At 38.3% G+C, this 22,786-nt stretch overlaps 1 protein-coding gene across 1 annotated transcript in view; it reads right to left on the bottom strand.

Annotated features, from left to right (window-relative positions):
* The window catches only part of TMEM47 (transmembrane protein 47), a 34,437-nt gene that overhangs the window by 11,132 nt on the left and 519 nt on the right, over window positions 1-22,786 (bottom strand). Inside the window, exon 2 of the mRNA XM_062183912.1 lies at window positions 5,559-5,699. Within this exon, the coding sequence (XP_062039896.1) occupies window positions 5,559-5,699 (141 nt within the window). The remainder of the gene's footprint in view (window positions 1-5,558; window positions 5,700-22,786) is intronic.

Below are 22,786 nucleotides of genomic sequence, written 5' to 3'. Positions count from 1 at the left end.
TACATAAAGAAAGTGACAGTTTGGAATTAAAAAAAACATTTGCCCATGATTGATTAATATGGTGCTACAAAATTACTTATTTTGTAACTACTAAAAGTAATAGTAGTACAAAATTAATTATTGGGAAGTAATACTCTAGATTATTCTAGCCAAAGGCTAGTTTGAATCTATTAGATTGAAAATAACATGGAATCTGAAGATTTGTGACTGGAACTCTAATTTTAAATCTAAGCTGGCTGTCATTAAAATCTAAGAGTCAAGGCTGGCGCCGTGGCTCAACAGGCTAATCCTCCGCCTTGTGGCGCCGGCACACCGGGTTCTAGTCCCGGTTGGAGTGCCGGATTCTATCCCGGTTGCCCCTCTTCCAGGCCAGCTCTCTGCTATGGCCCGGGGAAGGCAGTGGAGGATGGCCCAAGTCCTTGGGCCCTGCACCCGCATGGGAGACCAGCAGAAGCACCTGGCTCCTGGCTTTGGATCGGCACGATGCGCCGGCCGCAGTGGCTATTGGAGGGTGAACCAACGGCAAAAAGGAAGACCTTTCTCTCTGTCTCTCTCTCACTATCCAATCTGCCTGTCAAAAAAAAAAAAAAAAATCTAAGAGTCAAAATGACTCCTGCAGAGCAGGTATTTGGCTTAGTGGTTAAGCTGTCAGTTGCAATGTCTGTATCCCATACCGGAGTGCCTCTGTTAGAGTCCTAGCTCCACTCTCAATTCCAGCTTCCTGCTATTGTGTACCCTTGGAGGCAGCGAGTCATGGCTCAAGTAACTGGATCTCTGCCTCACACATGGAAGACCTGAACTGAGTTTGTGACTACTGGCTTTGCTGGCTCAGCCTTGGGCATCACATGCCTTGGAGGAGTGAACCAGCAGATGGGAATTTTCTTGTACCTCTCTGACTCTTCAAAAAAACGAAACAAAAAAACCCGCCTCCAGTCATCTCACTGTAACTTGTACGATGGTGTAAGAACTGTAAACACAAGCCTCTAGTCAGAGATGGGAATGAGTCACAGGACTCTGAAAAAGAAATCACCATTTTACATAAACACTCATTTAGAGGAGGCTTTTTGCAGACATAACAGAAAGGAAGCATCTTTAATCATATAACAAATGAGGATTCTGTTATTTAAAATATGAACTATCAAAGACTGGAAATTCGCTGCAATTTATATTAAAGGACTTGGGAGAGAAGGAATTATTCATCCTAAGTCTCTGTGAGAGTATAAGTCCTTAGTGAGGCGAACTAGATGCAGTGATCAGAATTACATCATATTATCTATCATTGTCAGCTACACAAAAAGAAAGAGGTTGTAACCCACTGTATCAGAAACATGCACAGCTTTCCTTATGTGCTATGGCTCAGTCATGCTGCACTGATTAGCCTGTGGTCTCTGTGACATCTCAAGATGCTGATTCCTTTCAGGTGTTACTTCTGAGAGATGGAATAGCTCAAGTTAAAGGATAGACTCCAACTGTAGTACACAGTTCGCAGTTGAATTAAAAATCAAGCCTGATTCTGCTCTGGTTTTTCTCTATGTGATATATACCCAAGTAAAGATGACTCATGAATCCTCATTTGGGCTTTCAACCTTTCAAACCTGAGCTCTGCAACTTCCTAGTTGCAAAACCCTGAGAAATAAGTTAACTTTCCTGAGTTGGCTTTTTCAAATGTGAGTGTATTTTAAAAAAATTCATAAAAAGGAGGATTAAAAAATAAGGTTTCTTTTGGCACAAAAGAATTTAGAATCCAAGCATACAAGGGGTCTTTATAGAAAGACTATTCACGGATTTCAAAATTCTTTTGCACCCAAATAAACTTATCTTTTAATTCCATTTTCCACAAATTGTTCAAGGTACTCTTGTACCTATTTTGAAGACTGTTGTATAAGAAATAGTGCATGTTAAATATCTGGCACTGTAGCACATGCTAGATGCTTGATTAATTAATCAAATTAATCATCAGTTCTCTATAAAAACCCTTAGGGTTTATTATCTAATAGCAAGAGTATAGTTGCATGCTGTAGGTATCACATATATACACATATATTTAAAAGATTTATTTGCTTGTTTAGTTGAAAGGCAAAGTGACAGAGACAGAGAGAAAGACCAGGAGAGACAGGGAGAGAGAGAGAGAAGTTTTCCATCTGCTGGTTCACTCCCCAAGTGGCTGTAAAAGCCAGGACTAGGCCAGCCCAAAGCCAGGAGCCCAAAATTCCATCTTGGTTTCCAATATGGCTGGCAATGGCCCAAGTTCTTGGTCCATCATCCACTGCCTTCCTAGGTACTTTAAGCAGGGAGTTGTATCAGAAGCAGAGCATACAGGACTTGAACTAGTTATATGGAACGCCAGTGTTTCAGGGCACAGTTTAATGCACTCTGAAATAATGCTTGCCCCAGACACCTGATATATTTGTTAAATAAATGAAAAGCATACAAAAATGAAAAAAACATGTTTTGATTACTAATACTTTTTAGAACTATTTTGGTCATAGCTTTATGGTCACGTGAAACTTGCTGTTTCATAAATCCCAGAGAAGAATGGCCTAAAAAACCCTGAATTAGTTTTTCAAATGCCTGTTTTTCTCCACTAGATTATGAGCCACACGCCTTAAGTCATTTTACCACCACTAATTCAAAATGTATTTATTCAATGCGTATGAATACTAGGCACAGCACATGGTACTAAATTAACTAAGCACGTAGTCCTGGGTAGGGATGTTTCCAAGTGGTAGTGATATGTCTGTTTTCACTTTATGCATTGCATGTTTCAGAAGGGAAAAAATAAACTTGGTTGACTTAGATATCATTCTTTTTGTGTGAACACCAAGATAATTGTTGTCACAAGGCTTGATGTTATTTGGAGAAGAAAACATTTTGAGAGGAAAAAATGCAAACCATTTTCAAGTAGACCAATATAAGTAAAAAAGGGAAATGGCTCCATTTACAAAGAATCACTAAACTGAATTATAAGTGAGATAAGCCTACTACTCAAATGTATATTTACTAAGAAGCAAACTAAATAAATAGTCATAACTTTAGCTAGTATTGTTTGCAGTAGGCAGATTTTCCAACTTTGCTAAAGTCTAAATTAATAATGGATCACTATGTGTATTAAATATCTATTCCAGATATCAGCTACAGGCAACTCCTTATAATGGTTTTTGCAAATGGGAGAGAGAAGCCTTTCTAAGTTTTACTCTGCTTATATGCAAAGTGAATAGTAAACTAATCATTATTTCAAAGCAAGCTTCTATAATCGCCATGTCAAAGGAGAATGAATTGAATTAAATCTTAGCAAATGTACATTTTTAAACTATAGCAGTCTAATGTTCATTTTAGGTCTCAGCGGGTAGAACAACACTACATGAATTTTGCTGCATGGATACCTTTCATTATTTTATAATTTACTAATCATTTATGGTAGCTATAGCTAAATCAAAACCTTTATTTTGGCCAACCACATTACCATTTAGCTAATGTTCATTTACAATACATTTTCTATTATAACCAGTACTTATTTTCACATTTCCATAAATTGTATTAAACTTGGAAAAATATAGTATTTTAAATAAAAATACTTGAAACTTCCAGTTATTATTTTAAGTATGTTTATAATAGGTCATTTCAATAATGGATGTTTTTCATAGATTCTGCATATACCATTATGCAGTAAGTTAAAGGCTAAATGGGATAGTAACTAGGTATGTACAACAATATTGAATATTTACAATAAATGACCACAGTATCACTATATCATCCTAAAATGAGAGGTGTCTATGTATTCTAAAAATATTCAAAATAGAACTCCAGTTTTAAATTGCATATCATTTCAGAATGATTTGTCAAGAAATTATTCTATTTCAATTGATTATCTAATCATGATGTTAATAAATCATAGCTGAACAAACTCATACTAAATTAAAAGTCTGTTTATCCTAAAAATAGAAAAAGCACCATAATAAATTCATGAACCAGGAAGTAAACTAGAGACTGCCTACACAATCTTTAGGGAATCTTTATGTATTAAGTCATTAAATTGCCCATGAGAGCAATAAAATAATGACGCTGTGGTCACTCTCTTAAGGCTCCAAAATATTTTTTGTAGCCATGTTCTCTACTGTATTAGAAAGAATCGTGGTGATATGTTAGCCACCTTCTCATATGTCCTAATATAATATTTAATTTAAACTATAATAGGCATTCAAGTGAGGGACCAGGTAGTGAATAGACCACTGGTTTATGACTCAGTAGCTTTCCAGTCGCAGCTCTGCCAGTAACAAATCACTCAAAAGATGAAGTCGATTTCTTCAGTCCTGAAGAAATTTACTTATGGCAGCTCCGATCTCAGCAGTCTTCATGGGTATAAGAAGCAGCATACAGGAAAAGCTGCCACCTGTGATGCTGGCATCCCATATGAGTGCCAGTTTGTGTACTGGCTGCTCCACTTCTGACCCAGCTCCCCGCTAATGACCTGGGAATGCAGTGGAAGATGCCCAGTGCTTGGACCCCTGCACCCACCTGGGAGACCAGAGTAAAGCTCTTGGCTTTGCCCTGGCCCAGTCCTGGTTGTTACAGCCGTTTGGGGAATGAACAGAGGATGGAAGATCTCTCTCTGTGTAATCAATCTTAAATAAACAGGAAAAAAGATGCAAACAGACAGCAGGGGGCAGCACAACACTTCTGATTTTATATTTTCAGTTCAAACTATGGTTTAAAGCCTGAGAAATTCCATCTATTCCAATCTTTAAACAGCTTTTAAAAATCTATCTAACAGTCTAGATGGTTCTGTCAGTGTTTTCATTACTGAAAGTCACAAGGGCATATTTTGCAGTCTTCTAATCAGATAAGACTGACAAGGTAAATTGAAGGCATCACAAGATTTCAATTTGAGTCAAAAAGAAAAACATACTCAAGGATGTTTTTATAAGTAAAAATTAAAACTCACATCAAATAATGGACCGGACTTTTGGTCTCCAAGCCCCTTTTCTCAATACCTATTTTTAGTTTATCTTGATTGATATTTTAATCCATTCTATGGTTTATAGAATGATTATTAAATTATTAACATATACTTGACCTCATATTATTCTGTCTGGTGGTTCAAGTTATGTCATAATTTTTCAGCGTAACTATGTTTATTTACAAAGAGATGTATGCCTTTAAAAGTACACATTCTGAATTATTTTTTAAATTTTTATGTCAGAATAAAATGTTGTCTTAAGATCAGCAAGGGTCAGTAAAGAGGTGGAAAAAACTGGATGTAAAAAAGAATGTTGGTAAATACATCTGCTGCAATCCCTAAGGCACTAGCCCTGTCATGATGCATTATTTATTCATGCTTTAGTTAGAAATTTAGAGGTTGCCACTGTATTCTGTGAAATGCTTAACACACTGAAAACAGATAATGATATAAACCTTTAGCCAATTTGCCTTAAAATATAACAAATGACTCTCAATTTTTATGTAATGCAGCAAATACATACTGCTTTTGTATGAAGAGGAGAGTAGTAGAAAGGTTCATGAAACACTAATATCGTTTCAAAAGTAATAAATATATTTACCTGCTGCAAAAAGCATGACAGCAACAGGTCTGTAGAAGCGTCTTCGAGATCCCACGCAGATAGAAATCAAACCCACCAGGAATGCAATGAGAATGATGGCAGCACCGCCCAAGAGTAAAGCCAGAGTAGCAATCTGCCAGTCTGGAAAGAAAAAAGAAAGGCATTGCCATGAAGCAGTGAGTCCTCAAAGAATCAACAGAGTTATCCTCCACAGCCTGCACCTTGCTGTAGCTCAAGAGATGTGACTTTACTGCAGGCTAAGCATCCTTTGGGGTTTGAAATGTTTTGTAACAAAAATGAATAGAAATGTCATTATTCAGAAAAGTCTCCTATGTTAAGCCTAGAAGATCATTTTTAGACCAGGGGTTTGCCTCATTTTTCATACAAGGACTCTATTAAGCATTTAGTTAAAATTTGTATTGAGCTATAATGTTTATGAATCTGAAGTAAAAGGTTGATGAATTTATATATATTTATGCATCAACGTAGCCATCATCCAGGTTAAGATACAGGACATTTCCATCACCCAGAAAGTTCCCTACTGCCCCTTCTCAGTCAATAACCACTCTTTCAGCCAGGCTACTGAGGACATCTATCTCCATGTATTAGTTTAGTTTTGCCTGCTCTTAAACTTCATGTACATGGTATGAGTTCTTTTGTTTCTGGCTTTTAGTCTCTCACATTCATCCATGTTGTTGTATGTGGCAGTATTACTTTTTAAAAAATTGTTTTCCCTTCTTGAAAAGCTTTCCTTCATCTCAAAATCCCACAAGTTTTGGGGCATTTGGTGTAGCAGTTAAAAGACATGGGAGTGCCTGGGTTTGAGTCTTGGCTCCACTCTCTTGATTCCTGCTTATGCACACCCTGGGAAGCAGCAGATGATGGTTCAAGTAGTTTGGTCCAAGTACTTGGGTCCCTACCACCCACCCACCCATGCACCCCCTCACACACATATATACATATGGTCAAAGTTTTTATTTGCTTCCCTCCCCACTAAACAACTCCTCCAGCAAATTATTTGAGATTCATTGTTTATGTTTTCCTCTTCTATTTCATTGCAATCTCATTGTCATATTTATCACCACAGGGATGGTTCTCAGATAAGTTTTCCCTGAAAGCCAAAATGGACTCTACATGGCTGCTTGGCTCTTTTTTCTTCCTGCAGGGCAGAGGCAAGCATATATTGACCACTTATTGCGTACAGACCTCCATACAGGGAAGCCTCAAAAGCATCTCACGTACTTACTGAAATGAAAACTTCATTGGAATGCAGTTGTCATCTTATAAAATAAAGATATCAAAATGGTATAACAGAACACCGCTCTATTTTCCATTCATTAGGACAGAATGTTCTCTCTGAAGAAACCAAGAGAATCTATGAAAGTACTATATGCAGGTTAGGAAGCAGAACATAAAATGGTCCTGTGGGGAGCAGTGCTCTTCACTGGGGGTTGTTTGAAAGTCCCAAGCTGCCTCTCCTGGCTCAGTAAAAGGTGAAGGAAATGTAAGCAGATTTTAATCTATTGTTAAACTGTAATATATTCTATCCTGAACCCAGGATTCATGGTATTTTGATGCTTCCCTCTGAAATTATCCCTCCAGGAAGCTTCTAAAGTGCACCCTTTGGCATCATGGAATAAAAGCAAAGTGGAAGAACCTACAATACCCTAAAATTTTCTTCTTCTATTTATACTTTATATCCCTGACTTAAGCATTTTCTTCTACATCTTTTCCTTCTGAGAAATTCATTGGCACTCAACTAGAACTTGCACTGCAATCAGGAAACAAATAAACAAGGGGAAAATAGAACAAATCCACACTTCTTAAAATATAAAGATGAATCACAAAAAATGTGGAAAGCATTTTTTATGCCATCTATTTGTAACAAAGCCATATAACTTCAAACAAAATTATAACTGGCTTTCAACTAGAAGTTAAAAGGACAACCATACTATGGCTTTTTATCCTGTAGCAGCATGTTGCTTTGAATTAAAAAGTGAAAAGAATAATCCTCATACTTGGAAGTCTCTAAATTTCTTTAGAAGAGGTTATATGTAACACAATTATATCACATTTTGCCATAATAAAAATCCTTCTGAAAACCTGTGTAAATTGAAATTTTTGAATTTAAAAAAAAAAATCAAAGTTTAAATATATCAAACTCTTCAGGGTAAAAAGAAAACAAACAAAAAACTATCCACATATTCATTAATCAAATATCTTGACTGCTTGATTATAAGGCCCTAAATTAAATATTTTCTGAGTGGACTATTAATTTCATAAAATTATTATTGCTTTTAGCAACTTGCTAAGATTTATTCATTTACTTGAAAGGCAGAGTGACAGAGACACACACACACAGATCATACACCTGCAAGTTCACTCCCCAAATGGCCTCAATAGCTGGAGCTGGGCCAGGACAAAGCTAGTTGTCCAGAACTGAATCTGAGTTTCCCACAGGGGTGGGGGTAGGGGCACCCAAGTACTTGGGACATTCCCCACTGCCTTCTGAGGTGCTTTAGCAAGTGCTGGATCAGAAGTGCAGCAGGTAGGATGCAAACTAGCACTTTGATACAGGATACCAGCACTGCAAGCGGCAGCCCTCACAACTCTCTAATTATTATATATAAATATGAATTTTAAAGTATTGGCTTTGTTTACCTGAAAATACAAGTAAATATCCACCCATTTAAAAACTGTCTTAAAAATAATTCATTGCTTGGGGCCGGCGCAGTGGTACAGAGTGTTAAAGCCCAGCCTGCAGTGCTGGCATCCCATATTGGCGCCAGTTCAAGTCCTGGATGCTCCACTTCCGATCTAGCTCTCTGCTGTGGTCTGGGAAAGCAGTGGAAAATGGCCCAAGTGCTTGGGCCCCTGCACCCGCATGAGAGACCTGGAAGAAGCTCCTGGCTCCTGGCTTCAGATCAGCTCAGCTCTGGCTGCTGCAGTCATCTGGGGAGTAAACCAACGGATGGAAGACCTCTCTCTCTCTGGCTCTACCTCTCTCTGTAACTCTTTCAAATAAATAAAATTTAAAAAATAGATTACTTTCCCCAATAAAGCTGAATAAGCTTAAAATGCCACACAACTATTTCCACTTCCAACCCAAAATGAAACAGAAATTAGTTTTGATCACCTTCTCTGTTAAATATCCTCAAGGAATAGCTAAAATGTGTTTGTTAGCATTTTGTACACAGACTAAGAAACAAATGAGCAAACTTTCCTTTTATTAATGGCAAGATAATAAATATTTGTAAATTTGTGGGTCATGCTCTGTTGTACATAGTTAAATCTGTCATGTATTGTGAAAACATATGTAAGCAATATATAAATGACTACGTCCCGATAAAACTATCTGCAAAAACAGGTGGGCTGGTATTGACCCTGAGCTACGCTGCTGATAGCTGGTCTATATCTTATATACATTGTCAAATGTTAAACATTTTTTTCCAAGATAAAAGCCTCTAAAATAAAAAAAAATCACACAATCAATTTGATAAGCAATACAGGAGTGCAAAGTGATGCGTATCAAATACAGTAACAGAAAAGTGCAAAGACTTCTCATCTCATATAACACTGAATTTCCTCAAAATAGTAATATTTTATTTTATATGGAAAACCAATAAAATGCAATAGAAGGCACCAAGAGAATAACAGTTATTAAAAGGGACTAGAACTTAATTAGAAAAGAAATTTCTTGTAGCACAGGAAATACTTCCAAGAAGTAGATGAATACAACCAATTCTAGATTTTCTCTAAATATTCTTTTATGTTTAGTCACTAAGTTGTGGCTAATGAGACAGATATGCTAGACGTAAAATTGACAAGGAGAGTAATCAGCATCACCACTCTAGTGATATTGCTACCCTTCCCTTTGGTTCACAACCAGAGATGTGCCTGCCCAAACAGAAAAAAAATATATATATCTTCTGAGATGAGAAACTGAGCCACAACTACCACTATCCTGGTCATAAACTGGGACTTTGACTGCAGTCTTGATACCACATGATTGGTGGACAGTAGCATGTTTTAGTTTTTGTCACATCACTTTGGAATGATTCACTCAGGTTGGCTGCCCCAGAACAAAGCTTAGCATCGCTGACCAGTTGAATTAGGGAGCCAAAAAGTGGTTAGACATAGCTACGATAGTCAAAGAGACCAAGAGTGTTTTTCAGTGTTCAGCCTGTGCATTTTGGGATTGAGAACAGGGCTTGTGGCATTGTATCTCTCTTAATAAGCAACTAGAATCTATCGTCCAAGTAGAGCCAGCCTGAGAGGTAAGCCAAAGTTAGGGACCACATAGGCTGGCTGGCTACTATTTCCCTTTCTCTTACTGAACAAGACTACAATATGAGAAATAATAAAAGCAAGAAAAAATGTCTAAATGCCTACTAATGGCCATTAAAACAAGCTGCGATTACACAGATATTTGCTTAACACTCAAAATTCATTATTAGATTTAGTAAAAATTATAAAGTGTTTTGTTTCATACTACAGGATTTGGGCTATTATAATAAATGACGAGAAAACTTGTTTCCACCCTAACGATTTTTCCATTAAAAGGTTTGCTAACCCATATTCAGTGTTTGTAAAACAAACTAAAATGTCACAAAAGTCTCAATTTTCAGCCCCACTTCTTCAAAAAGTTACATATTTTAAGTTCTCCTGATCAGCTAATTTCTGTATCAATCTTAGTTCCTCAATTATGGCACTCATAGCATTTAGTGAGATGCAATGTTAAGAGCCCTTAGAGATTTATTACGCTGCATTAGTTTCCCACATTCCTATAAATGATGTACTGATATGTAGCAGAGCAGTGAATATAAACCAGCCCTGCAGAACACCAATGGCCATGATGCTGTTGTACAAATCCCAATGCTCTGCATAATGAAAATTGGCCATTGTTCAATGCTAGGCCAGCCTACTAGAAACTTTAGTTTCAAAGATTTGAAAGAACAGGTGATAATCAGTTTTGAGAAAATAATGTACATCCTTGGTCCATAAGCTGGTGAGGAATCAAAGGGGCTGGGACGCATGTTTTGGATCTAGAAACCAACCTTAATTGAGGCTGTCATTTTAAGCAAAATTGAAACAGTGACACACTGGAGACACTGAAACTGCTCCCAGGGAAACAAAGGCTCAAATAACTTTGTACTTTTCTCTTAATGTTTTCATTAACAGAACCAAAAAAAGTAGAGAAAATTTTAAAACATGAGGAAAATATATGTACGGAATATTTTCCTCTATACTTTACAGTCCCTGTATTCTAATATCAAGTCCAACATAACACAGGAACTAAGTTTGAGTTCTCTTTCAAGGTATTTTTATTAGTTAACAACAGAATTTCCAATGTCTATAAATGCATTAATAGTCTGCAGAACTGTGCTGACTTACTTTGGCAGTACAAAACATGAGGCTGGTCTGAAATTGCAATTGCATTATGAAAATTCTTTGGACTACATCATAACTGCCCAATTGGAGAATCCTCATTCCCTTAGGGAATTCACAATCAAAATTCAATTCCAATTTTCATGAAAGGAAAAATTTTGATGAGGATAGTTTTCCACACATTTGAGACAAGGTCAATGTACCACATCAGTCCCTAAAGCTTTCCTCCTTTACTCACCTCATATCCTTTTTTTTTTTTTAAAGATTTATTTATTTTACTTTGAAAGTCACAGTTACCCAGAGAAAGGAGAGGCAGAGAGGCAGAGAGAGGGAGAGAGGGAGAAAGAAAGAAAGAGAAAGAGAGAGAGAGAGAGAGAGAGAGAGAGAGGTCTTCCATCCACTGGTTCACTCCCCAGATGGCCCCAATGGCTGGAGCTGCACCGATCCAAAGCTAGGAGCTTCTTCCGGATCTCCCATGTGGTGCAGGGGCCCAAGGACTTGGGCCATCTACTACTGCTTTCCCAGGCCATAGCAGAGAGCTGGATTGGAAGTGGAGCAGCCAGGTATTGAACCAGCGCCCATATGGATGCCAGCACTACAGGTGGCGGCTTTACCCACTATGCCACAGCACCAGCCCTGTATTTACTTCATTTCCAAATCTTTCACTTGTCACACTAATTTATTTACCTTTGTAGGTATTATTTATATGCTGAGATTAGTTCTACTATATGTAAATCCCTAAGCACACAATTGTCACATCTTTGAGAATATTAGATACAAAACCAATGAAGATACCGATTTTTAACTTTACAAATCTGAGTGCTACTATTCGAGTAGGTAGCACTGCCTTAATGTATTCTAATGGATGACTGTAACTTTTCCATAATTCTTATCACAAATTAAAACACTCATTTTCTATATTTCATTTTTTAAGATTTACTTGAGAAGTAGAAAGAGAGGGAGAGAGAGCTGGTTCATTCTACAAAGGTTGTGGCTGGACCAAGCCAAATCCAAGAGCCAGGAACTCAATCCAGGGTTCCCATGTGGATGGCTGGAATCCAATCACTTGTTCCATCACTTCAGCCTCCCAGGGTCTGCATTAGCAAGCAGCTGGAGTCTGGAGTCAGGGCCAGGTATTGAACTCAGGGGCTCCAATATGGGACGTAAGTATCTTAACGACTAGGCCAAATGCTTACCCCATAAAAGCAATACTTTTTAAAGACTTGCATAATCTTCTTTAAAGTTGTCAGACAGGGCCGGTGCCATGGCTCACTTGGCTAATCCTCCGCCTGTGGCGCCAGCACCCTGGGTTCTAGTCCTGGTTGCTCCTCTCCCAGTCAAGCTCTCTGCTGCGTCCCGGGAGGGCAGCGGAGGATGGCCCAAGTGCTTGGGTCCCTGCACCCGCATGGGAGACCAGGAGGAAGTACTCGGCGTAGCACCGGCCAGCCGTAGCAGCCATTTGGGGAGTGAACCAACAGAAGGAAGACCTTTCTCTCTCTCTCTCTCTCTCTCTCTCACTGTCTATAACTCTCTGTCTCTCTGTCTCTCTCACTGTCCAATTCTGCCTGACGGAAAAGGAAAAGGAAAGGAAAGAAAAGTTGTCAGACAGGCGCTTGCATTTTCATCTTTGAACCACTTCCCAAAGGAAACTAAACTGATCTAACTACAATTAAAATAATTTACTAAATATCCTAAAATAGATTGCTTTAAACCTATCTTGACATTGGTCTTAAGTTATCCACAAATTTTCCCTAATTCATCTAAAAAAGGTGGATCTTTTCACTAATTTTCAGGAAATATTCTGTTCTTCTAAGTATTTTTATTCATTTGTAGGATATATTAATAGCAAAACATTTCAATTTAATTAAATTACTTGGTGACAACTTAGAAAGCTAGCTCAGTATTGACAATCTTATTCTATCACCAGGAACTGGGAAATCTTAGGATAGCTAGCTTTTTAAGGGAAAAATGCTCAGCTAGAGAATAATATTTGAAACTTAGATTCCCCAAGTTATCCATGTCTTTATTGAAGACCATGGTTTTTTTCCCAACTGGCTCACTTTGTCAGGAATTATGGTATTTAACTATTTTCATCAAATATGACTTAACAGTTTAAGATTAATGTTAATGTAGTTCTGAGTTTAGATGGAAAGGCCATATCCTCACATATGAAGAATTAATCAAAATAGTACTGCTGTTTTGTGTAAAAGGAAAGTAACTATAGACTTTATAGCCTGCCTACTTCCGGATGTATCAAATGATATACTTAACTTTTTAAAGTTAGCCTGCATTTGGCAAATGAAGTGGAAAACTAAAACCATTATTGAGGCAGTTTAAACTTTGTTTTCTTGGCTAAGTTGCGTTCTGACCTAGATTGGCCAGTGTTGGATTAATTTTCCATTACTCCATGATGCAGACCCAAACAAAAGCAGCCAAAAGAATTCAGATACTAGTTTCAGTAATGAAAATGATCACTTGCTTTTTTAAACAATGGGCATCCAAACTTTTTATACGCAAACAAATATTTAAGGCAAATACTATTTGTCTTTTATAAAACAGACATCATGTGCACTGTGCTTTACAATGTGGGTTATTTTTTTTTTTTTTTTTTTTACAGGCAGAGTGGACAGTGAGAGAGAGACAGAGAGAAAGGTCTTCCTTTTGCCGTTGGTTCACCCTCCAATGGCCGCCGCGGTAGCGCGCTGCGGCCGGCGCACCGCGCTGTTCCGATGGCAGGAGCCAGGTGCTTCTCCTGGTCTCCCATGGGGTGCAGGACCCAAGGACTTGGGCCATCCTCCACTGCACTCCCTAGCCACAGCAGAGAGCTGGCCTGGAAGAGGGGCAACCGGGACAGGATCGGTGCCCCAACCGGGACTAGAACCCGGTGTGCCGGCGCCGAAAGGCGGAGGATTAGCCTGTTGAGCCACGGCGCCGGCCTACAATGTGGGTTATTTTAAAAGCAGCTACTTTAGATACCCATGTTAATCAAGATAGGAACAAAATGATTTAAGTCTTAAGCTTTAGTTCCATTCACAGTAAACCATGGCACACCCTATAGAAATGACCTTGGGTTAACCATGCAAAAACAAGGGATGCAATAATTCTACTGATGAAAGTGCATGTCGATTTTCTCAAAATATGGAAAATCCTGATTATCCAAAAGTACCAGATGAACTACTAGGTTTCAACACACAATTTTGTTTAAGGCCTTATTGAATTGTTTTGTGATGGTGTTAGGGGGATTTTAGTTGTTTCACAGAATTGTTAGGAAATTCAGTAGAAATATAATTTATAGTCTATCATTAAAATATGGTGTTTTCCCCCTAATAAAGTCATCATACAGAATGCTTAGTAAAGACCCTTGCTATTAAAGCATATTTTGGTATTTAGACAAAAAGAAAACTGTTATATTTAATGACTGCTGTTTCTTACCACGTGCTATATTGGAAAGCTTTCACTAGCACTTAATGCTAAACTAATACTACCTAATGGGTACTGATATTTCATAATGGTAATTTTTAAAATGCTTACTTATTTGAAAGGCATAATGAGAGACACAGAGATTGAGATCTTCCATCTTCCACCTGCTAGTTCACTTGCCAAATGCCCACAATAGCCAGGGTTCAGCTAGGCCGAAGCCAGGTATTTAATCTGCGTCTCTCAGGCGGGGACCCAAGTACTTGAGGTAGCATCTGCTGCCCTCCCCCCCCCCCCGCCCCCCAGGCTGCATTAACAGAAAGCTGGATTGGAAGAAGTATAGCTGGACTCTCATCAGTACTCTGATATGGAATGCGGGCATCCCAACCAACAGCTTAACTTGCTGTGCCACCATGCCTGTCCTCAGTAGTAATTTCTAATCATGGTATTTCTGTAAAGTTGTGATAAGTACAGCATACTGAATATTGTTTCTTTTCCACTTTGGAAAAAAATGCAGGTTATCATTTAGAAAACTTGGTTATTTGTACAGGCAGGAAGAAATACCACACTAGAAAATGAGTGGGTGACCTTCCTCTAAGCAACCAAGGTTTTTGCAATGGCTTCAGAGCAGCTAATAATAATCAAGGAATAGAAGGAAGACAGCCAGCCAGCCACCCACGATAAGAACCATTATAAAATCCAAAAGTTGTACCTATGAAACTTACATTTATTAAATAAAAGCTTTCTCTAAAAAAAAAAAAAAAGACATTACCTTAGTAAATATGGATAATAAAACTGGCAAGTTAGCGCTCCTGACAGATCCTTCTAATAATCTTCTGCAGAAATGGAGCTTCCACTTCATCTTGTACAGTATTTTGTACATTCAATTAATTTGTTTAGAAGATACCACTGGGGCCGGTGCTGCGGTGCAGTAGGTTAATCCTCCACCCACAGCGTTGGCATCCCATATGGGCGTTGGTTCAAGTCCCAGCTGCTTCTCTTCCAATCCAGCTCTCTGCTGTGGCCTGGGAAAGCAGTGGAGGGTGGCCCAAGTGCTTGGACCCCTGCACCCATGTGGGAGACCAGGAAGAAGCTCTTGGCTCCTGGTTTCAGATCGCCCCAGCTCCGGCAGTTGCGGCCATCTGGGGAGTGAAACAGCGGATGGAAGACCTCTCCCTCTGTCTCTTCCTCTCACTGTAACTCTACTTCTCAAATAAATAAAATCTTTAAAAAAAAAATAAAAAATACCACTTATTTCATCCATTCCCTTATTTTCACCATCTAGTATAGTGTCTGATGGGTAGACCTACTGGCTGACTATCCGAGGATAAAGTCTATCCCCTGCTAGGAAATCAGTGAATATATTTCAATGGAGTTAACTCATTGGGTACATGTGAGAAGACACAGATGGAAGAAGTCAGTTTGCTTTTAAGTCACTTAGCAGTGCTAGGAATAGGCTCCATGTTTCATTCGCAAAGCACTATGGCAATATTTTGGTGAATGATTGATTTAAGGATCTTAAAATCTTCTCAGATGAATACTTGAGTTTTTATGGATGTCTCTTTTCACATACAGTGAATATAAGGGTATTTCAAAAAGTTCATGGAAAACAAAATCCAAAGATAAGTTTACTTTGGTGTAAAATACACTGAAATTCTTGCAAACTTTTTTCATAATATGCATTTCCACAAACCTTATGAAGAGTCCTCAACTTATGTGATTCAAGGGTCCAACTTCTATTTTTTAAAATATCTTTTTGCCTAGTGAACATATAGTTTGAACAGATAGTATCAGTATCTGTGATATTATCTTGAAACATGGCTCATTAAACTATTGTTTTAAATCTCCCAATAGTTAATAAGCTGATAGAGATGAAGAAAAGCCAGATATTTATTTCCTTGTTCCTTGGGAAACCATGGATATCTCATTGTTGTATGTGTATTTCTTTAATGGGAGTCTTTGATACTAAATGCAAGATTAGATTAGAAAACTGACACTCCACTGAGTGTCCCCAAGTCCCACATAAACGTAGGGGAATAGAAAGGTTAAGGAAATGTGTCCTTGTCTAATTTTCAAGGGAGATGATCCAACAATTTGAAGATTGCTATGGTTTTCCTGTCAGTGGCTCTGACATTTGAGGTTGAAATTCTGCTTAAAAAAGTTTTTTGGTAAATTATTTAATAAAGCCAGAATGGTATAAGTTGTCAAATGAAAATTTTATTCATTCAATCAATTTAAGAAACTTAGATGGCTGACTTCCACATACTTGTGGAATTATTTTTCAACTTACAGCTAAGGCATTGTTTTAAAGTACATAATGGAGCAACTTTAAAAGCAAAAGAAGTATTTTTAAGGGCTAGCCTTGGGAAAAATATAAACTTGATGATAAAAACATCTAAAATCTAATTTACTTATCAATAAGATATGATTCTATTTATAAGTATATAACTGTGTGTGTGTATTTCTCTATTTATGGACAGGTTAGGTCCTTGAGTTCATTTTACTACAAATCCAAAGTGATCCCATCACTGAATGCATGTGTTGGTTGAGGGTAGTTTTTTGTCCTAGCCATAAATTGATTTATGCAATCAATTTAAAGTTTTTAAGTACAGAAGCTATGTGGTTACCTTTGTTCTTGAGAGGCAATAACGAAGGCATATTTGCAGCTAAACTCACAGACTGTATGCTCTAAACATAGCTCAATAGTATCTCCTATCCCTGATCCCCTTCCACAAAGTGACCTTGCCACTAGCTCCATCAAGAGATGGAGTCTGGGGCAGGCATCTGACTCAGAGGTTAAGAAGCTGCTTGGAAAACTCACATCCCATATTGGAGCGACTGGTTTTGAATCACTGCTCTGTTTCTGATTCAGCTTCCTGCTAATGTGCAACCTAGGATGTTGCAGTTGACAGCTCAAGTAATTGATCCATGCCACCTACATGAGATACTCATATGAAGTTCCAGGTTCCTGGTTTAAGCCCGGCCCACCCCAGTCTGTTATGTCCATTTAGGGAGGGGGCCAGCAATGGAGGATCAATCAATCAATCAATCAATATCTCTCCCTCTCAAATAAATAAAAGTAAACAGAAAACTTTTATAAAGAGAAGTGGAGTCCAATCTTTTCCCCCTGTATCTGAGCAGCCTATATGGCTCCTCTGTAACCAATAAAATGCTCTGGAATAGTGGTGGGATTTCTAAGGTTAATTCTGAGAGACTCTGGGGTTCTCTTAGGAATCTCTATGTCTGTGAAACCAATCATCCTGAAAGAAGTCCACAAATTCTGAGACCATCAGGCTAGGAAGGCCATATGATGTTAGATGTTTCAGTAAAAGTCCTAGTTTCCCAGTCATTCCCACCTATGGGCCAAAGCCACGAGGGAAATCATCTAGAAAAGTATCCTGTACTTCTAGATGTTCTAGTCCCTAGCCATTACAGTTATCTTCAACTGTGGCTCCAGGTATCCTGGAGCAGAGCCACCCATTCTGGTTATGCCCTATCAGAATTCCTGACCCATAGAATTCATGAGCATAATACAATGCCGCTTATCTTATACCATGAAACTTTGGTGTAGTTAGTTCTCCAGCATTAGTAACTGGCACATATCTCTCTCACTCATTTATTGAGATTGTGGTAAAGCTAAATAATTTCCAATCTCTTCAATATTATCCAGTGATAGCATTAGCTAATTGGCAAGTTTATTGTGACTTTGGAAATAAACGAGGCATCCGGCCTATAATAGTACTGAATAAAAGGTAGCTGTTGGATAACAGTTTTGTGATCATGATCTACCAAGAGTCTTGTTAAATGCTAGGTATTATAAATGTAAATTTAAATTTAAATTAACATCATATGTTACTAGGCAATGCAAAGAAATTTTACAATTTAAGGGAAAAAAGTTCCTACTTACTGAAAACAATAGAACTTTGGGTTTGTTTTTCTGAATATGCAACACAGAAGAAAGAATACAATGCTTCATTTATTTAACCTATATGGCAAGCCATTTAAAGATGTTAAGTAAATTTTATAAGGTCATATGAGTGGGAAGTGGTCAAGTTCAACTCAATTACAATCCAAAGTCTCCCCTATTCTCTACAATACTACTCTGGCCTACTACAGGATTACGTTGTGATTTAGCACAGTTCATATAGGAATTTGCTTTGGTATTTAGGTACTATATTACAGAGATTTATTAGGAAACATCACTTATTATGAAACATCACTTTCATTAATGTTTCTAGTAGCACTGGCCATATCTATGGTCTCTCTAAGTGGCCTTCCTTCTAAGCAGACACTTGAAGGAAATTCCTGAAATGTATTTCTGACAGTAGGTAAAATCTATTGCTTGAGATATGCTTTTGTTTGTTTTGAAATGTTTTATTAAGGACCAGGCTTTTCATGTACCCATCACACCACTTAGCTGCCAAAGATTGATTAAGTGGCTCCCTGAGGATTATAATCCTTCTATGAATGTGAGCAAAAGAGGAATTATATCTGTCCACAAACTATAAAGTAAATATGGTAGACTTGAAAATCTTAAAGATAGTAGAAGAAAAACATCATGAAGATCTTGAAATAAGTTGTACTTGGTCTTCTCTGGTTTATTCACTGAGAAAGTTCTGGTGCCAACTCATAGTCCACTAACTTTCTACCTGTGTATGTTGTGTAGGTTTAATGAAACAGCACTTTTTAAACCTATGTTCTTTCCAAGTAAGCCAGAAGAGAGTATATAACTGAAGTGGCTTCCAGGCTTGCTGAACTACTTGTAAACACGCATCAATATCAACTCCTCTCAAGCAACAAACTAGGCTTTCCCTAGGACAAATCACAAAGCAAAGTTTCCCAATGGACTGGTTTCTTAATTAAAGTATAGATTTAAAAATATGCACAGATGATACCTGTCTGAATTCTGAATCACTGTATCTCAGATTTTTTTTTAAGATTTGTCAATGCTCGCAGTTTTGTTTACCTTGAACTACTACCTAATATAGCTTTTCTTTTAAATATCTATTAAAGCAGATTTTCACCTGAAAGTTTTAAAAATCAGTCATCTAAAAAGCACTCTTAAAATCTCTTACTATCTGGAAATAATAATATTCAGTTGTTATTAGCATACAGTACTGTGCCATTTCAAAAGTATCAATGACTCATGTTACAAATGTAGCTATTTATAGGGAAAGTATATAAATGATGTTAACAATATTCTTTGAAAAAGGTGGTGTCTGATCAAGTATTTTGTGGCTGCAAAGATGAATTAATGTACTTGTTGTATTTCCAAATTATTGTCAGTAGAATGTGTTCATTTTGCCATCTGTATGTCCTTGCCTTTTGCTGAGTCAATAATAAGATTTACAGATAATAAAAAGCAATCTGCTTTATATGTAATAGTTAAATATATATAAATTTTAAAGAAGAAACTTAAAAATCACTATTTAGGTTATATAGCACATTTAGGGCATCAGCATTCTATATACAAGTGAGCCATCCTATTTCTACTAAGCATTCTCATGTAAATGCTATGGCTGTGAAACCCTGATCAACTATATTCTACAAAAGAAAAAATGTGACTAAGCAGGGGTCTAAAACATTACTACTATTTAGTATAAAACCGGAGATTTATTAAAAAGCTACCCAAAATAGTACTGGGGGAAATCGGTATTAGAAACAAATTTTGTTGCTAGCAAGCATGTGAAGACTGCATACTGTAAACTTCCTAACAAGCACACTTTTTTTGTTTGTTTGTTTCCACAATTGTCAATTAGCTGTTTTCTCATTTGTCTTTTGTGAAAAGAGACAAACTTGTGATGAGTGTCTGGACTCTTCCCATACACTAAATTGGGACACCATAGAGAAGCATTGCGGCTGACTGACAACCGGATTACTGGTTCCCACTAGAAGTGCTGATGCAATCTTCAATACACCCGGACATGAGAGGCATGGTTCTGCTTTCGCTTAAAACCATGAAACGGGTTATAAACAGCCAACGATGCATATTTGGTACCAGAATTAAAATACAAGTTTAAAAATAATGGCTTGGGGAAAAGTTTCAGTGGAAACTGGGCCTAAGTAGGACACACTGCCACCAATAGCAACATTCCTGAAATTTCCCTTCTGTAAATACAAGCTTGCCTCTTCACAGCAGTTTTAATTCTAATTAAGACAAAGGTTTTTAATTAAGCCCTGAAGATCCTGGTGAAGGGCCTTCAGTAAAACTGTCCTCAATGATTTCTCCCTGGGTAATTCATTTCGAGAGACAATGAAGTGCATCTCTTAAAATCTTCACAAAAGACATTCCCTTCCTCGTTTTCTGCTACTCCATACAGCAAACAGATGGAGAAAAGCTAGCTGCCTGCCCTTTGGAACAAGCAAGAAAAGCATTGCTGGTTTCGATTCAGGCGTCTCCCCTTCCTTTCAAAACACTATTGGACAGAAGCTTCAGTTCCACATAACAGTTTAAGCAAGTCTATTTTGCAAGGCGGGGACTCAGAGCAATTTTCCCTGGTTTCCCTTCCTTCACAGAGCAAAAATGAACTGCTATCACATCATGAAAGTCAAGAACTTGTTCCAGACAGCCTTTCAGAAATCTCTATTGTTTATCCATTTGCTTACTCACTCTACTTTTTCTGGGCTGCAAACTAATTTTTAAGCAAAATATTACAAGGGCTGATTTTCAGAAGTTCAAATACAAATTCAAATAGAAATAGATGCTGGGGTGTGAATTTCAGCCAGGGGGCAGAATAAAGGGTGTGTGGGTGGGGGGGGGAGTGAACAGGAACTGTGTGCTGCCTTTGATTTTTGCTTTGCAGTCCTATTCCCACTGTATATGCATTAATCTTGTGCCCCCGTTTCTTTCCCGTGTAGGGGAAAAGCTGAGAGAACCGGGTATGGAGGCAATTAAGGAAAGATTAGCAAACACTGCATACTGCTTAACAAACTCTAGCTGGCTTCTCCCCATTCCCTACATTCCTGGCCAAGAGAAAAGAATATGGGGCTGAAAAGCAAACAGGAGTTGAAGCTGGTTTCTCTAACCTATTTGAAAAGTCTTTATGCAATCAGAGGGCTATTATTTCAGGAGACAGAAAGAAAGGGGCAAAAGATTCCTGTTGCTAAGGAGACCTGCTGAAGCTGGCATTCCTACATAAATTTCCATTTCTATTGAAGAGAGGGAAAGAAGGATATTTTCTCCAAAGTTTATCTGGATCCCCTGGTTACTGAAGAAAGGCATTTTACTGACTTATTTTATCTTTAGTTGTAAACAACTAACCCTGAAAGAATGAAAAGACCTAAATGTTGACCTCCTGCTGCCAACCAGTCCTTTCCACAGTGAATTAATCAACAAAGATGAAATCCTTCAATGGGAATTTTGAGGGGATATCAAAGAAAAAAAAAAACCTTTTGTGAACAGAAAATAAAATTTATAGAAGAAAGTTAGCCAAGTGAACTAATCCCTCTTATAACAAGAAACCAAAGACAAAGAAAAAAATCAGAGTTTTGTGGCTTTTCCTGCTATTTCAACTTTGCTGGAACTTGAAACGTTGCCAGTAAAGCTTTATAAATAGCCCTGGGGAGGACATGAAACTGTCACAAAGAAATTTAATGAGTTTTCCAGGTGTGTGTATGTAGAAAATCACCATTCTCTGCGCTGACACTAGCAGCTTAAGAATCAAGATCAGAGAGAAAGGGTTTGCAGCAAGAAATCGGAAGTTGGTAGATTTTTGGTAAGGACCAAACTAGGGCGCTGGGGAAGGTAACCGGAGGGTCAGAAAGGGAGTAAAGCCACAAAGCCCCCTTAAGGCTCAAAGCCCGGGGTCTACTTTCTTTTCTATTTCCCTCGCCAGCCCCATCCCTTCTATTTGGAGCTCTCTGCTGGTTGAATAAAGCACAACTTTCCAGGCATCTGCTCATGGAGAAGAGAAAGAAAGGTTGCAATGAAAGAGCAGTTACTTAAGAGTGCAAAAGAAGGGCAATTCACAACCAATGATGCTGTCACCAAAAAAGGAAAAAAAATTAAGCCTCTCTCCCAACTCGCCAGATCCCTCAAACATTTAGGGAAATAAAACCCAAATCAGAACTCACTGGCGAAAGCCCAGCTGGGGTGGAGTAAAGCAGGCAGGAACGTGGGCTCTAAGGGGTAAACTCAGGCAAACGCCTCCCGGAGAGGAGGAAGAACGGACGGGGAAGACGGAGCAGGGGACGCACGCGTCTTGGTGGAGTTGGGGAGGTTTTGCCCGCTCTACCTCACTAAAAAGCCCGGCACCGGGGGCGTGGAAGGCGTAGCACTTCTACACAACCACATGGCTCTGGCCTGAAAGAACAGTCGCCCGAAGTAGCATACGTGTTACTCCAGAGCGGGCGCAATGGCCACGGCAGGAGGCGGAGGCGGGCGCCGGCGCCCCGGGGTGGGCGACCGGGAAGCGGCTCGGAGC

This window comes from Lepus europaeus, chromosome X, assembly GCF_033115175.1.
Source record: "Lepus europaeus isolate LE1 chromosome X, mLepTim1.pri, whole genome shotgun sequence".
Lineage (NCBI taxonomy): Eukaryota > Metazoa > Chordata > Mammalia > Lagomorpha > Leporidae > Lepus > Lepus europaeus.
Note: the sequence above shows the minus strand (reverse complement) of the source record. Positions and strands in the feature narration are given on the sequence as shown.